The sequence below is a fragment of the Sorex fumeus genome, unplaced genomic scaffold (assembly GCF_029834395.1).
Source record: "Sorex fumeus unplaced genomic scaffold, SorFum_2.1 ptg000030l, whole genome shotgun sequence".
Lineage (NCBI taxonomy): Eukaryota > Metazoa > Chordata > Mammalia > Eulipotyphla > Soricidae > Sorex > Sorex fumeus.
In genome coordinates, this window is record NW_026606087.1 from 22,106,844 (window position 1) to 22,122,849 (window position 16,006).

General features: G+C 55.0%; 1 protein-coding gene across 2 annotated transcripts in view; it reads right to left on the reverse strand.

Annotated features, from left to right (window-relative positions):
• TENM4 (teneurin transmembrane protein 4) overlaps positions 1-5,553 on the reverse strand; it is a 371,175-nt gene extending 365,622 nt beyond the window's left edge. For both annotated transcript variants that reach the window (XM_056115823.1, XM_056115822.1), the window contains exons 1-2: positions 5,320-5,553; positions 1,332-1,583 (exon numbers count right to left, since the gene is read on the reverse strand). In XM_056115823.1, the coding sequence (XP_055971798.1) occupies positions 1,332-1,583; positions 5,320-5,548 (481 nt within the window). In that variant the 5' untranslated portion in view covers positions 5,549-5,553. The remainder of the gene's footprint in view (positions 1-1,331; positions 1,584-5,319) is intronic.
• Positions 5,554-16,006: the final 10,453 nt, after the last annotated feature.

A 16,006-nucleotide genomic window follows, 5' to 3' on the forward strand; every position in this document is an offset into this window, starting at 1 on the left:
GAACAGCTCACGGAAACTCTGCACTCTGTTTGGGAAGGTCTCAGGATGGGCCGCAGGATTAATGCTGTTAGGGCTCCCATTGCCTCTTCACCTCGACACGGACACTGAGAATCACCGACTCCTGGCACCAAACCTGCAGCACCTTCAGCTCCCCGCTCTGAAGGAGCCATCTCGGGCACGCTTGCTCTCCAGAGGCTTTGGGCATAAAGGGTCTCACACTGACTCTGCGAGGGGTGTCCTGGGAATTCCGCTCCATACCCCCCAACCATGGCACACAGAGGAATGGATTAAAGGCTCTGTGAAGTCCTGCGAGAAAGAAATGGGCCTTGTGCGTCCAGGGGCATGTTTCCTATTTCCTGTGTGAGCTGGCCATGGGGCCATTCTCCCCAACCTGATCTAAGAACACGGGAGACAGGAAGTGCTGATTTCCTAGGACTCTCATTCCTTAGATAAAACTAAGGTCTGAAGTGCTCCACCTTATCCGGGCCCACCTCCGAGTCGGTGAGGGAGTCCATGAGGTGGCCTGTGTGCGCCCGGGGGTGGGGGAGACCCTGGGGCACCCCAGTGTGTGGGGCAGGGAGGAGTGACTGAGGTCACAGCCTAGAGCTCGGTCACGTCAGAGTGCTCAAGGACACAGTGCTCCATGGCCCACTGACCCACCTTCTGTGGCCTGCCTATGCCTGCAGGGACCCCAGGGTACTGGGGTCAGGGGGATCAGGGAGTCCCTGGAGAGCAGTGGTGAGGGTGCTGGCTTGGCGCCTCCATTTCCCCAGCAAGGTTCTGCCAGCCCTCTGCCACCCTCTCTCCATCCTCACTGCCAGCCAGATCCAGCGGGGCAGGACAGGGCTGGTACCCGGCTGAGTGGCTGTCCAGTCTGGGGGACTCCAGACACCAGGGAAGAGAGACCTGTGCAAGTGAGTGGCCTGCTGCAGGGCTGGCTGACCGGCAGCTCAGAGCTCCCCCGCGCCCCGCCAAAGAAACCTGTAGTGGGCAGGCACTGGCGCCCATGTGGGAAAGAGCGCCAAGGCCTGTGTGCATCTCTCTGGCCTCCACGTCTGCAGAAGAGGTCACAGAGTGAAGCCGAGCCTATACCACACCCCCCATTTCCCACACACACATGCGCAGGGCGTGCCAACTGCCCAGGCCAGCACCGTGGACACGGAGCCCTGAGGATAGAGACACAGTCTCGGGCATCCACCTGGAGAGCAGCGGCCCTGCAGGCACTGTCCGAACCCGTCCCTGTGGGGGCTCCCCGGCCACTGCCCCGGCGCCCACAGTCACATGGCAGTGTCCCGTCCACGGCATGAGCCCCAGCGCCCACCGGCACTCACCGGTCTCCGTGTTCTCGTGCTCCGTGTCGGTCAGCGTGAGGTTGGAGTTGGCCCGGCTGGACAGGCAGGAGCTGCGTCCCGACCGCATGCTGCGGCCCCACAGGCGGGCAGGGTGCTCGGGGGACAGCTCGGCGTCGGGGCTGGCGCCCAGGGCATAGCCGCAGTGGGGGAGGCCCACGTCGGTTCTGTATAGGCTCCCGTGGGGGGGCGTCACCTCGCCCAGCCCCAGCTCCCGCAGGCTGAAGTTGGCTCCTGGGGAAAGTGCAGGGAGCCGGGTTAGTTTGCTGTGGGGCATCCCACCTGCTTGGCACAGTCAAGGTCGAAGTCCCTGCAGGCCGGTTGACCTTCCAGGGTCTTCCGCTGGGGGTCGGGGAAGAATCTCTCAAATGGTGCTGGCTGGGGGCGGGGGCTGAGGGCCACTCCTGAGCATCGTAGATAACCAGATGGGACAGCTATGCCAGACCTGAGGATATGGTGCTGCTGGGGGCCTGGGGCATCCCTCAGACCAGTGAGGCTCAGGATGCCAGTGATGCTGGGGCTGGGGGCAGGCACGTCCTCGCCCCTGTCCTCAGAAGTTGCCGGGCTGAGAGGATGCTCAGGGGGCCTGACTGCCGTTACCCCCCGCCCCATGCAGACAGTCTAACAGCCTACATGTCTAACAGCCCCCACTAGAGCCCTGGGTGTGAGGGAGATGGGCGGGCAGGCCAGCACAAGCCTGGCAAAAGGACTCGCAGTCAGGAAACACTCTACTCCAGCTGGCCTGGCCTTTCCCGAGGGGCAGCGGGGAGCCAAGGCTGGCGTCTGCATCTGCAGTGCTCACCGGGTCCAGCTGGGGAGGCAATCCCACAGACAGGGGTGAGGGTGGGAGGCGGGGACATGGGCCAGGTCTCAGCAGGAGCAGGGGCACTGAGTGCCCCAGAGCACTCCGTAGTTCCCACAGGGCACAGAGCAGAGGCTGCGGGGAGGGAGTCTCACAGATGGACGCCCCTGGGAGATGGAGAGAACTGGGGGGGGGCAGAGTCGGGACCCCCTGAACCTGCTGAGTGGCCGCTGCAGAATTCCAACACCGGCCCGGGGATGAGGGGGTGCTGCGGCCACTGCCTGAGATCAGTCCCTGCTGGCCAGTAACAGGGAGGTCCTGGAGTCTCCTCACGCCCAGTAAGTATGCTCCCTCTCCTCTGCCTCCGGCAGCCCCTTCCTCACAAGCGTCCCCCTCCCCCCTAGGAGCCCTCGTCCCTGTTCCCACGGCCAGGCTGGCGGCTGGCTCAGCTCCATGCAGCGGCCAACATCTGGGCCAGGCCAGATTGCGGCTTTTTGGGCAGTAGGGATTAGGCCACATCTGCTGGTGCTCAGGGCTGAGTCTTGGCTCTGTGCTCAGTGATCACCCCTGGTGGGGGTCGGGGGACCCTCTTCAGGGTCAGCCTCTGCTCGGTGCCTTCTCTTGTAGAGATGGGGGTTCTTGATTTCTACCTCCGGCACCGTATTCAAGTCAGACCTTCTCTTTAGCTCTGCTCCTCCACAGAGGACACTCTGATGGGAACTTCAATCTTCAGCGATGCCCCTGTCTGCGCACCCGCCTCTGCCCTCCTTTCTACACACCCCTGGCTTGTCCCTAGCCGATGTCCTGGCTCTCCAGGGAGGCTAGTCACACTTCCCAAGGAACAAGCCCCACGTTCAGGACAAATCAAAGGCATGTGCAGAAATTGCCGGGCTGCGAGGATGCTCAGGGGGGCCTGACTGCCGCTACCCCCCGCCCCATGCAGACAGTCTCTGGGGTCTTCGCAGGCATAGTGATGGCTCAGGACTGCAGCAGGGCAAGGGCGGGAAGGACTGGAAGGGCGCAGTCCACCCTGCTGCCCCTCTGCTCTCTGTTCTCTGGGAGGGACGGCCCTCCCGACCCAACACCCAGCCCTGTGATCTTGGCCAGAGCACCCCCACCCCACCCCCTCCCTTCACTCTTGCTGTTCTTTCATCTAGGAAGGCGATGATGGGTCAGGAGAGAGGGTGCAGGTGCTAAGGTGAATCCCTGGCACACTGGTCCCAATCTTTTCTCAGGCACCCCAGAGATCCTCAGTCCCCCAGCGTCACTGGAAGCAACCCGGGACATTTCTGAGCACTGCCAGGGTGTCTCTGTTCCCTCGACACTGCAGGACTTGAGCACCAGACCACCAGCCTGGCGCTGGAGAATTGCTGGGCAGGGCCCTGGGCTTCCTGAGCCCACCCAGGAGCTCCCCTTGCAGGAATAGCAACAGTAGTCGAGTGAAAGGCTGATAACATGGGGAGGGTGGAGGGAGTCATTGGGTGAATGCTTTGTCCCCCGCACCTGGTGTTGCAGGCTGTGCTCAGGCTCACGGGCTATTCTGAGGGCGAGAAGTGGCCGCTCCGTGGGTTCTAGGACTAGGATGGCCTTGTCAGCGTCTGCCGGGCTGAGCCAAGCAACAATTGAACAGAGCCAAGGGTGTGCTGAGGCCACTTTTTCCTCTCCAAGTCATGGAGACCCACAGGTGGCAGCTGGAGAAAGGAGATGCTTGTAGCATCTGCTCGGGGCCAAGCCCTGCTCCAGTGCTCTGGAGTCCTCATTCATCCTCAGGACACCCCATGATCAGGGGCATCACGTCTCCACTGCCCAGGTGAGAAGGCCAGGATTCAGGACCCCTCCTGGCAGAGGCCAGGGCTGGAGTTCCCAGCTGAGAGTCTGGAAGGAGCAAAGAGCTGTGCGTGCCGTCCAGAGGTTTTGTTTGCTTTTGGTTTAGGTGCTCAGGGATGACTCCTGGCTCTGTGCTCAGAGATCACCCCTGACTGTGCCAATGGGTCAACAGTGCTCCTGCCCCAGCCGGATGAGGTGTGTCTAGATATGGATGCAAATGGTGAACAAACGGTGCATCTGGGCTGCTTGTAGGGATCAAACAGCAGTCAACCAAGGACACAAAGCACAGCCCATCTGGGCAGGGACAGAGGAACGCAGAGCAGGGATGCTCAGGGGCTGGGAGTAGCCAGCTGACCTCATCCAGGACTCGGGCTCTGCCAGCACCAAACAAGCACCACACAGGCTTCAGGGCAGGAACCAGAAGGGCTGGTGAGTGAGCAGGAGCAGAGCGTGGGTGCAGAGACGTGTTGGGGAATGAAACAGGGCAGGTCTGAAAGCGTGCTCTGGGCAGGGGAAGGTACTCGGTTAATGTTGAGCTGGTTCATTCCAGCTGCAGTGCATCGAATGACCCATAGGGAGCAGCACCGGGCAGAGGGCCATGGCAGTCGGGGGCAGCAGGCAGGGAGCCGTGGGGTATGCTGGCCAGGTTTCCAGAGCAGGGTGGGGGTGCACTGCTGACAGCTGTGTGCAGGAAGTGAATGTGAGGGAAGCAGGTGCTGGATACGCTTCTAACGCTTTGTTTCAGGGCCTTACCTGGCAGTGCTCAGGGTTTACTCCTGGCTCAGTGCTCAGGGGCCCACATGGGATGCTGGGGGTTGAACCAAGGTTAGCTGCATGCGAGGTGAGCACCCTGCCCACTGGGTTATCTCTCCAGCCTGTGGTCTCTCAGGTTTTTAGGTCTGACTGTCCCAGACGCATCTTTCCCTCCCGGTCAGGTCAGAGTCGGCACCCAGAAGCTGCTACAGCATGTTTGTTGAATGAATCACAGATGAAGAATAAGAGCACCAGGAACGAGCCCTGTGCAGCCTCTGATGTCGGCCCACTTCCATTTCCCAAGGTCAGAGTCGGCACCCAGAAGCTGCTACAGCATGTTTGTTGAATGAATCACAGATGAAGAATAAGAGCACCAGGAACGAGTCCTGTGCAGCCTCTGATGTCGGCCCACTTCCATTTCCCACCCCAGGAGACCGTCCCCTCGTCCTCCAGCTCTGCAGGGCCACTGGGCTCTCGGGGAGCTGGGGCAGATGACCCCAACAGCCCCTCATGTCCTCGTGTGAGGAGGGTGGTGCTGGGTTCTGGGGGCCCAGGGTGCCCGCCCTTGTGCCCGCCCCCTGCCCTCACCTGCACGGCCAAACTCGGCCTCATGTGGCACCAACTCGGGCACACGCCCGCCGCCGCCGTAGGCCAGACGTGCGTCCTGGTCGTAGGCCTTGAGCGTCTCGCTGGAGCTGTAGGACTTGTGCGGGGCCTTGCCCTCCTCGCTGTCAGCTGACGAGCCCGTGTGGCGGCGCTCGGCGGCATCTCGGCGCCTGGTCAGCGAGCGGTAGGGCTTCCTCTCCTTGACGTCCATGCTGGCCGCAGCTGGAATGGGCAGAGCAGAGAGGCATGAGGAGGGGCGCAGAGGGGGGCTGCCACAGGGTCTCAGAGATGGGCTGCGTGCTCGCTGTGCAGGAGGGAGTCCTGAGCACAGGGCCAGGAGTCAGTCCTGAGCACAGGGCCAGGAGTCAGTCCTGATGCAGCTTTTATGCATCACCGTCAATACACAAAATCAAGAAGGACCCGGCAGCTCAGCACCTCCTCCAGGCAGGGGGCCAGGGTTTGCTACCCTCCAAGCCTGGAGCTGGTGTCTGCTAGCATAGGGCGTGATGCAGACCAGGAGCTGCTCTGACATTTGTGAAATCAACGGCTTTGCTCCAGGCCGGCAGAGACCTGGGCACGCCCCAACCAACCCCTCGTCAAACGCCCCGCAGGTCCCAACCTGCTCCGCCATCCCCAGGCTTGGAGGGTGATGAGTTATGGGGTAGAACAAGGCAGCCACACCCATCTCCATCCCTCCCCTGTGAGCTAGCTCCCCGGGGCCGGGCCTCACCTGCTTTATGGCCCCTGCCCTGAGCCAGCTCCGGGAGTGGCCCCGGGCACAGCCAGGGTGCTTGACCCCATGGGACAGAGGCCAAGTCCCTACCTGGCAGAGGAGAAAACTCAGCTTCAGAGCCTCCCCCTGCCCACGGGGTGATAACTGAGGCAGATCTGAACCCGTCACTGTGCTTCTTCCCTCCTGCATGGCCCGTGGAGACCCCACCCCACCTCACAGCCCCCAACATGTCCTTCCAGCCAGGTGGTGCTGACCACGGTCCCTCCCAGAGTCTCATCTGCAGTCTTTTCCCTGCTCTGGCCCCGGCTCTGGGCACTGCTGGGGTCCATGGCAGAGCAGCTCATCCCCTGGCTACATGCCCTCTTCCCCCCACTGATGCTCTTGCCCCACTGACATCCTGGGAAAGCTCGAAGCTGTGAGCACACCCCGGACCCTTCCACACACCGTCGTTTGGCTCAGAAGCAGAAAACACAGCCCGGCCCCCAGCCCCAGGGCCCCAAGATTCTCCCCCACAGAGTACGAGAGTTCTTTGTGGGTTTTTTTTGTCTTTCTTTTTTTTGATACAGAGACCTTCTGGAATCTTCTTTTCATTGTTTCCATTCTCTGAGCCACATGGGCTTCCACTGTGCGACTTTCCTATCAGAGCGATGACAGAGCAAGGTCTGTGATCCACATGGAGGCCCAAGTCTTGAGTTTCAGCAGGGGAGGCTAAGGGGAGAGTGGGCTTCTCCGAGGCGGTGGGGGTGCTCTGTGCCTGGGGGTGCCTCTGGGGAGGAGGGCAGCGGCAATCCAGTAAATTCTAAGACAAGCTAGAATCTGGACTTGGAGTGAATGTGTATGATTTTTAAATGCTACCCCGTATAATTAAAAAGATAAATAAATAAAAATATTTTGCAGGCCACATATAACACACTGATGAGTCCATCTGGGCCCGAGGGCTTGTGGCTTCCAAGTTCTGCCTTTGCTCATGTACCTCTGAGCTGTCTCTCGCCAGCAGGATGCTCTCTCTTCTCCCAAGGTCTTGAGAGGTCCGCTCAAGCTCACAGTTGAGCTTTGCTCTGGTGCTGACTCAGCTGTGCTAAGAAGAGCTTGAGATCCATGTGGACGAGCCCACGACTCTTAGCTGGGCAGCCCTATCCCTCAGCGTGGCCTGGGGATGGCTAGGGTCACTGGTGAGCATTCTGGGCATTTGTCAAGGACCCAGCGGGTTTACTCTAGCGTTTTGTCCATGACTTCATGGAGTTCAGATGGTTCCTCATGGCACAGATGGAAAATATGTGTGGTTTCCTTCACGCCTCATAACAGCCACGAAGCACATAAGACAACTATTTCACCCCCATCTTGGGGGCGTGTGGGGGTTGCCTTGGGCCCATTCCTGGTGCTGCTCAGGGGACCAGGGGCTTGAACCTGGGGCTCCAACGGGTAAAGCGCCCACCCTATTCCTGTGAGCTCTCTCTAGCCTTCACCCTCATTTCATAAAGGGAGAAACCTTGACCCAAAGCCAGACCGTCTCTTCTGCCCGAGGCCATAAGGTGCATCAGTGACTAAGATGACATTAATAGAAGCCGGAGATGGCTCAGGGTGGGAACTAGTGTCAATCAAGACAGATAAGTGGCACTTTGGGGACCAGCTCTCCAAATGGAAGCTAATGCCCAAGGGACAGGAGCCGCAGAACTGGGCTACTTTCACTCAGGCCCAAACCCAGGGCTCTGAGCGCCCCACTGTGGCACAAGCCTCCTGACCACAGCTGACCGGGATGGGGAGGAGGGCCTCCTGACCACAGCTGACTAACTACAGCACCTCTTCTGAAAACATCTTGTGCTGTTACCTGTCTTTGATGTGAGGGAGTGTGCTTACACATACACAACGGGAATAAGATTCACAAAACCACATGATTGCATGAAGAGCCACATGCTGTGATACCGCCAATTTAATTCTTTTTCTCTGAAAATAAAGGCAGATGATGACTCTGTAAGCTGACATCTGGCTGGTGGGCAAAGCCCCACGAGGTCTGATTTGGATGAGGGGTTATGGTGGCTGCTGCATGGACTCTGTGACCTCTGGCCTGTCACCTCCAACATATCCCCTGAGGTGACCACCATCACCTCGAAAACAATAACAATAGCAAACAAGCAACTAGCGCTAGCTACTGTTAGTTTTAGCCACTACTAATTCATAGCAGTAAGGGTACTAAACACAATCACTGAGGGCTGGAGAGATAGTACAGTGGGTTGGGTGCTTGCTTTGTATGCATCCAACCTGGGCGCAATCCCAGCACCACATAGGGTCCCCCAAACCCACCAGTAGTGATCTCTGTGTGCCAAGTCAGGAGTAATCCCCGAGCACCTCTGGGTGTGGCCCTAAACAAAAAATAATCACTGAGGGCTGGAGCGATAGCACAGCAGGTAGGGCGTTTGCCTTGCACGCAGCCAACACGGCCGACCCAAGTTCGATTTCTCCGCCCCTCTCAAAGAGCACGGCAAGCTACTGAGAGTATCTCGCCCGCACCCGCACGGCAGAGCCTGGCAAGCTCCCTGTGACGTATTCGATATGCCAAACACAGTAACAACAAACTCTCACAATGGGGACATTACTGGGCCCGCTTGAGAAAACTGATGAACAACGGGGGGACAGTGACAGTGACAGAGGTACTGTTATTGTTCGTGGCTTTGTTCATCACGTGCTTCCTTTTCCCATTATATGTGATAACATTTGAATCCTCACTTCCATCCCGTGATACAGGTGCTCTGATTATCTGCAAATGACAGATGAGGGGAAAGGTCTGCTGAGGCCACATACCCCTGGAGTGCTAGCACTGTAAGGAATAGCCAGGGGAGATGTCAGTTCCAGTGTGTGTTGTGTGTGTGTGTGGGGGGGGCGGTCAACACAGATGGATCTCTTCTTTGTGTGGGGGCCACAAGTGGCGATGCTCAGGGGTTAATCCTGGCCCTGCTCTCAGGAATTACTCTTGACAATATTCAGGACCATATGGGATGCTGGAGATTGAAGCCAGGTTGGCTGCCTACAGGGCAAGCGCCCCGCCCTCTGTGCACTCATGCTGGCTCCTTTGACCTGACCCCTTTCCCTTCCAGTGGCTCACTCACACCATCCTGGGATGAATTCTGTGGCCTCCCCACCTCCGTGTGGCATATCCATCCAAGTGCAACAGCTAACGAGTGGCCTCGCTGCTCCAGCTGTGTTAGTCACTCCACTGGGGTCATATAGCGGGAGGTAAGGGTTGCAAAAATTTTGACCTGACTAAAAGGTTTCTGAATATGAAAGGACCAAAAATAAATTCAAAACCAACAGCGTCATGAATCCGAGCTGTACCTGCTGCGCTTGCCTGAGCTGTGTCCTGAGGGCAAAGGGGAATGGGAAATGCACCCGGAAGAAGGCCTGGCCCCCGCAGGGACCCCAGAGTCTTGCCGAGCTTATTTATTCATCTTGAAAGAATGAGGAATGAATAAACGAATGAGTACGATGATTGGCAATGCCTTTGTTCCTTCTGACCAGTGCTCATAATGTAAAATATTGGTAGTTTGATTTAGGCAATGTGCAAAAGGCACAGCTAACACTGAATAAAAGGTATTGCTTAGATGCAGTCATTTATTTTCATTTATTATTCTGGTGGTTGCTATTGCTTCAGGTGCTGGGAGTGGCCCCAGGCATATACATGGTGGTGTTCTGGGTTCACGCAGAGCCTGGGATCAAACCCACAGTCTCACACTCCAAGGCATGTTCGCTACCTCCCTGAGCTATACCCATGTCCTCGATGCATTCACTTCTAACGTCAAAGGCAGCTTGGGTGGGAATTGTGTCTGCACTCACGGCAGCTGTGTGATCTCGGACACATCATTTAATACTCTCAGTTTTAGTTTCCTCGTCTGGAAAAGGCAACAACCTGTCAGGCTCACACTGAGGCCTGAGAGAGTCGGCGCATGTCTCTGAACAGGCGAACTCTGAGCCACACCTGGGATCAATTCATGTTTGCCATCATTATTGTGGAGGAGAAAGAGAGTCTGTGAAAGTCAAACTTCAGATGCTTCCAGTCAGGAGCCAGCGTTAACAAGAGCGAGCCAAGTCCTCTGAAACGAGGTCCCCAGGCTGAGCCATGTGTCAGCCATCCTGACACGTGGGGCTTGACCACATTCTCTTATCACCACAAGTCTGCTGACAGGACACTGGTTTCAAGGCAAAGGCCCCACAGCTGCTGAGAATTACAAGCCCCATCCCCAAACGCCTGGTTTCTGGCTCACCAAGCAGAGGCAGGCCGATGTTATTTGCCGCACTTCTAGACCTTTTCATGACCTTTTCTTCCATCTTAGGCCAGATCTATTCAATATTTCCTCATTTTGAACAGATGGGAGACTGGTCATGGTTCACACTCAAGGTGGCATTTGACAGAGAGGGAGAGAGGCAGCTGGGAGGAGGGAGGCAGCTGCAGAGTGAAGCTTCCACAGAGCATGCGACTGAGGGTGACATCTAGGGCAGGAGAGCCATGCAGGGTGCTGAGGAGGTCCTCTCTCAGGCCCTGCCCCTACCCATGCACACGGGTGCTCTCTCTTTCTCTCTCTGTCTCTCTCTCTCTCTCTCTCTCACACACACACACATTCTCTCTCACATTCTCTCTCACACACACTCTCCTATACACATTTCCTCACAACTCTCTCACATACACTCTCTTTCTCACACACTTTCTTATGTCTCATACACACTCACTCTCTCACACACTCACCTACACATTTAGTCACTCACCCTCTTCTATCGCTATGGTCCGGGGCGATAGCATAGCTAGTAGGGCGTTTGCCTTGCACACCGCCGACCCGGGTTCAATTCCTCTGCCCCTTTTGGAGAGCCCAGCAAGCTACCCAGAGTATCCCACCCACACGGCAAGCTCCCCTTGGCATGTTCAATATGCCAAAAACAGTGACAACAAGTCTCACAATGGAGACATTACTGCTGCCCGCTAGAGCAAATCGATGAATAAGGGGAAGACAGCGATACAGACCGGAAGTGCTACCCTCTTATATACTAATTCACACCCAAACTCTCATACACTCACACACATACTCACACATAACCTCCTTCTCACACACACCCTCATTCTCACACACTCACACACATCCTCTTTTTCACACACACTTTCTTATTTCTCACACATAAACTCTCACACACTTCCTCACATACATTTTCTTTCTCTCACATGTACACTTACACTTTTACATACTCACAAATTCACACCCACACCCTCATATACTCACACACACTCTCTCCCACACTCTCCCATACTCTCTCTCTCCCACACACTATCTCACACATACTCTCTCCACACACCACACACCCCTTCTTTCCCACACATACTTTCTTATTTCTCACACACACACGCTCTCATATGCTTCCTCACATATACCTTCTTTCACTCTCACATGAACATTTACTCACTCACACTCTTATGTAATCACTCATTCACACACACAGTCTCATATACTCACACACACACCTCCTCCCCAATCTCTTTCTCTCTCTCTCTCTCTCACACACACACACACACACACACACACACACACACACACTTCAAGTCCTCCCATCAGAGCCAGACATATGTAAGATGCAGCAACTGCAGTGATTTCCAGGTCCCTTGGGGAGGACACACAAGGGACCCTTGTCACACACAACCGAGCTGGCCAAGGGCTCCCACAAAGAGATGTCAGGGTAGAAAGCACAGGAGAGAGAAGCATCTCTGAGGAAAAAAATCTCACTCTCATTCCTGTGTATTCCAACCTCAGAGGGCGGAGGAAAACCCTAATGATGGGAAAGCCCTCACTGCCTGAAGCTGCCGCCACCCCAATAATTAGAGGCAGACTTAATAGATATTAGGGCCCCCTTTGCAGCAGCTGGGTGGCCAGGCTGCTTTTATTTCAATAATTAGCTTCTGGGAGACCCACAGAACTGGAGACAGATAAAGGCAGAGCCCGTCTCTCGTGGAGCTAATTGTGCCCCGAGTTCTACACGCCCCGTCACGCCTGTGGCACCTCAGCCCTTCCACGCAGGCCAGGAAGCTTCGCTATCTGCAAGGAAGCCCCCCATGTGCCTTAGAAGAAGAATTCTCCTGGGCCTGGGTGAAGAGGAGGGCTGGGAAGAGCAGGGGGGAGTGTCTCTGCCTGGGCCAGACCCGGTGCTCCCCAGTCCAGGGCAGGCTTACCACATGCCTTGCAGCATCTCTTGCGTTGCTGGTCCAGCCCATCCATCTCTAAACCAGAGACAGCCCACATGGCCAGCCCAAGCCTTTCTACTTCCCTCAGCAGCATCTAACGGGTACACTTGAGTCCAGGCGGGGGTGCAAATACAGTCTCTTGTGTCTGACAAGGATATGTTAAGGATACAGATGTCCATACCTCAGGTGGACCCCTGGCCCTCCCACCCACCCCCCCACTGTGGCCAGCCAGGCCCTGCTTCATCATCGACACCCAGAAGCTGTCCTGGCAGGACTCCTTCCTGGAGGCTTTGCCCGAGCTCATTTTTAAAGGGGGGTTTGTTTCCTTGCTTCACCTGCATGCTGCCCAATATCAGCCTCATCTACAAGCTTCCTCCTCTTCCCTGAGCGAGGCTGGCAGCCTCAGCAGGAGACTGTGGACCAAGGCCTGAGCTCCTTGGCTCAGCTCAATGGGCAGACTGTGTGCTCTGCACACACTGGGTGCAGGTTCCCTAGCACAGAGCAGAGAGTACCTAAGGACCACTGGGCATGGCTCATTCTCCCCTCCCCAAATAAATACCTATGAGCTTTGCATTAAAAGCAAGGCAAAAAAACCCCCAAACAAACAAAAACTAAACAATACAAACTTAAACAAGTTCAAACTCGCTCTCAGAGGACTTTCGGAAGGAAAAAGCAAGCAGGAGATAATATTTGTAAACTATTCCTCTCCCAACAGATGTGGAGTGAAACCCCCCCCCCCCCACACACACACAGTAAAAAAAATCCCAACTGCCCAGTGAGAAAACACCTATAAGATAGGAAAAGAGATTTCCCTGAAGCACAGAGAGGGACAGCAGGCACACGGAAAGTGGTGCAGGTCACTGACCACTTCCCATCCCATCAGGGAAATGCACATCAGGACGAATCAAATCGGAAGGAGTGAGACCTCTGGCTGGCAAGGATGCAAAGAAACCGGACCACACCTATATTTTTGATAGGAGTAAGAAGCAGGACGGTCTCCCAGGAGCACGGCTTGGCAGGCTGCATTTCTATGAAATCAAATATATGGTTACCGTACAACGTAGCCCTACCACTCTGGGGCGGGGTGGGGGGAGGATTTCCCCCTTAGAAATGTAAAGACACATTCACAGGAAAACTTTTCCAACAGAATCCAGAGAAACTTGATTCAGAACAGCCCCGACTGGGACCAGTCTAGGTTCAAAGGTTCAAGAGGCGAATGGGGAAACAGACGGTGGGGCATATGCCATGCTACCAGCGATAAAAGGAGTCAACTGCTGATAGCAATGAATCTCCAGGGAATCATTCCAGGGAGGAGGGGAGGCTGATTTCAAAGGCTGTGTGCTAAATGATTCCACGCATGTAACAGTTCTGAAATGACAAGGTTTTAGGAGTGGAACAGATTAGGAGTTGCTAGGAGTTTCAGAAGGGAGGAGGAAGCGTGTATGAAAAGGCAGGTGTTGGCGAGGGGGTTTTGTGGTAACGGGGACATTCGATGTCTAGTCTAGACTCACCAATCTTGCAGGGTTCAAATAGTAGAGAAGCAAATAGTTGTATTCCAATAAGGACAGCAAGTGAATCGAACTTATTAAAAACGAGTGTGGGGACTGGAGAGAGACCTCAGCAGGCAGGAACGCAGGCCTAGATTCAACCCCTGCCTGGCCCCACAGGGTCAAGTAGCTCCTGAGGACCGTCAGGTGGGATTCCCCCCCCCCCCCATCAAAAGTAAAATGAAATCAGGCCAGAGAGAGTTCAACTATCTGAGTGAGTGTATACTTAGCACGTGAGAGGCCCGAGTTTGATCCTTGGAACCACGGAGTCCTCCAAACACTGAAGGAGTGACCCTTGAACACAGCCAGAAGTAACCCCCAAGTACCACAGGTGGCTTCCCAAATCTAACTAGACTGAGAGCCAATATCCTCATCCTGTTTATGGTGTCTTCTCTCATTATAATTCTGCCAAATGTTACCCATGGAAGGACATGGACAAGGTGTGCTCCGAATATCTCTACATCTTTTCTTACAGCTGCTGTGAACTACAGTAAACTCAATAAAATGTTTAACTAAAAATAGGTCTTTCTTTCTTTGCAAAGTAATTTTCATCGAAAGAAATTTAAAGTACGTGAGGACAGAGAAAGAGAGGATATGATTCATGATAGAACATGTGCTTCTCTAGAGTGGAAAAAAAATCCTTTTTGAGAAACTTGGGACAAAGAAATGCCCACCTCTCAGTCTCCCCATACGGAAACTGGGTACTGCATCTGCCAATAGGCTATTTTGAGGGTTAAATAAGCAAGAAGTGCTTCACTTTTTGCTTGGCACATACGTGAGGGCTCAAAAGACATCAAGGGCAAACAATTGGTTCCAATCCATAAGCTCCATCTTGGTGCATTTCCTCATCCATTCCCACCACTTTTGCTCCCATCCTGAACACCCTCGTCTGGATAAGTTCCTTTTGGTCAAAGTCACTTTTTAAAACACCAAGGTTGGGGTGATAGTATGGTGGGTGGGGAGCCCACGTTGCAACGGTCTACCTGGGTTCGATTCCTGGCACCCCATACGGTCCTCTGAGCCCCTTCAGGAATGATCCTTGAGCACAGAGCCAGGAGTTAGCCCTGAGAAACATTGGGTTATGGCCCTACCACAAACCAATGCTAAAATAAACCAAATCAAACACTAAGGGTGAAAATCAAAGAATTTGATGAGGTCTCAATAACTTTTCATTTCTAGCCAAGAGGCCAGATGTGGAACTGTTTTCTCCAGTGATTTACCACTTATTTCCTGTGAGATACCTTATGCTACAGAGGAGGTATGCCTCTAAGGCCGGCCCCCACCCCATAAGGTAGCCAGTTACTCAGTCTCTCTGTGCCTGGACCATACTGTTAGCACTATCACCGCTGGAGCTCACAGATCCACAGCAAACGCCTCAAAACTTCAAAGCAGCTGGAGATGGGGGTGGACTAGAGGCCCATCCCTGCAGCCCTCAGAGATTGTAACCACATGGGTGACCTCACAGAACCCTGGCTGACCCACCCAGCCCCACGTGACCTGGAGGACTCACCCTCAGAGAAGAGGACATGATATATGGTCATTTTAAGAGACTGTATTTTGCAGCACGCAGTTATATACCAGGACTGATTCCGATATTATCACAGTTTCCATATTCTAAGTGAGGAAACAGGCTCAGCTCACTAAAGTAAAAGGGACAGAAATGTTTTCGGGATTGTAAAGTGCAACTCCCAAACTCTGCAGAATTTATCTGTTCCTCTTATTTTCCCAAGTTGATCCCCTACTGCTCTCTGGGATTTTGTCAAGGTGCTGTGTGGTTCTATTTCAGCGCTTGCTTAAGAGCAGAGATAGGACTGTGTCTGCCCTGTCCAGCACTGAGTCTCTGGTTCCAAGCCATGCCAACAGTGGACAGGCCGGCTGAGTCGAGGAGGCCGGGAAGCAGGGCTCCTTGCAGCCCTGTGATGGGCCTGTCTCAGAGGGCCGAGGTGCCTCATTTCAAAGTAGCCTGGCTCTCAGCGCCAAGCCTGGTCTTCAGCTCTCTGCACCCCTGAAGCCTCAAAGGAATGAAACCCCCCCACAGGAGGGGAATGCTGGATGTTCCCTGTGACGGAGTAAATTAGATATCCTCACCCCCCTGGATCCCAGGCAGGCTGCTCCATTCCCAGGACGGAGCTGAGTCTCGTGAGTAAGAGTCCTGAGGGAGCGTGACCCAGCTAG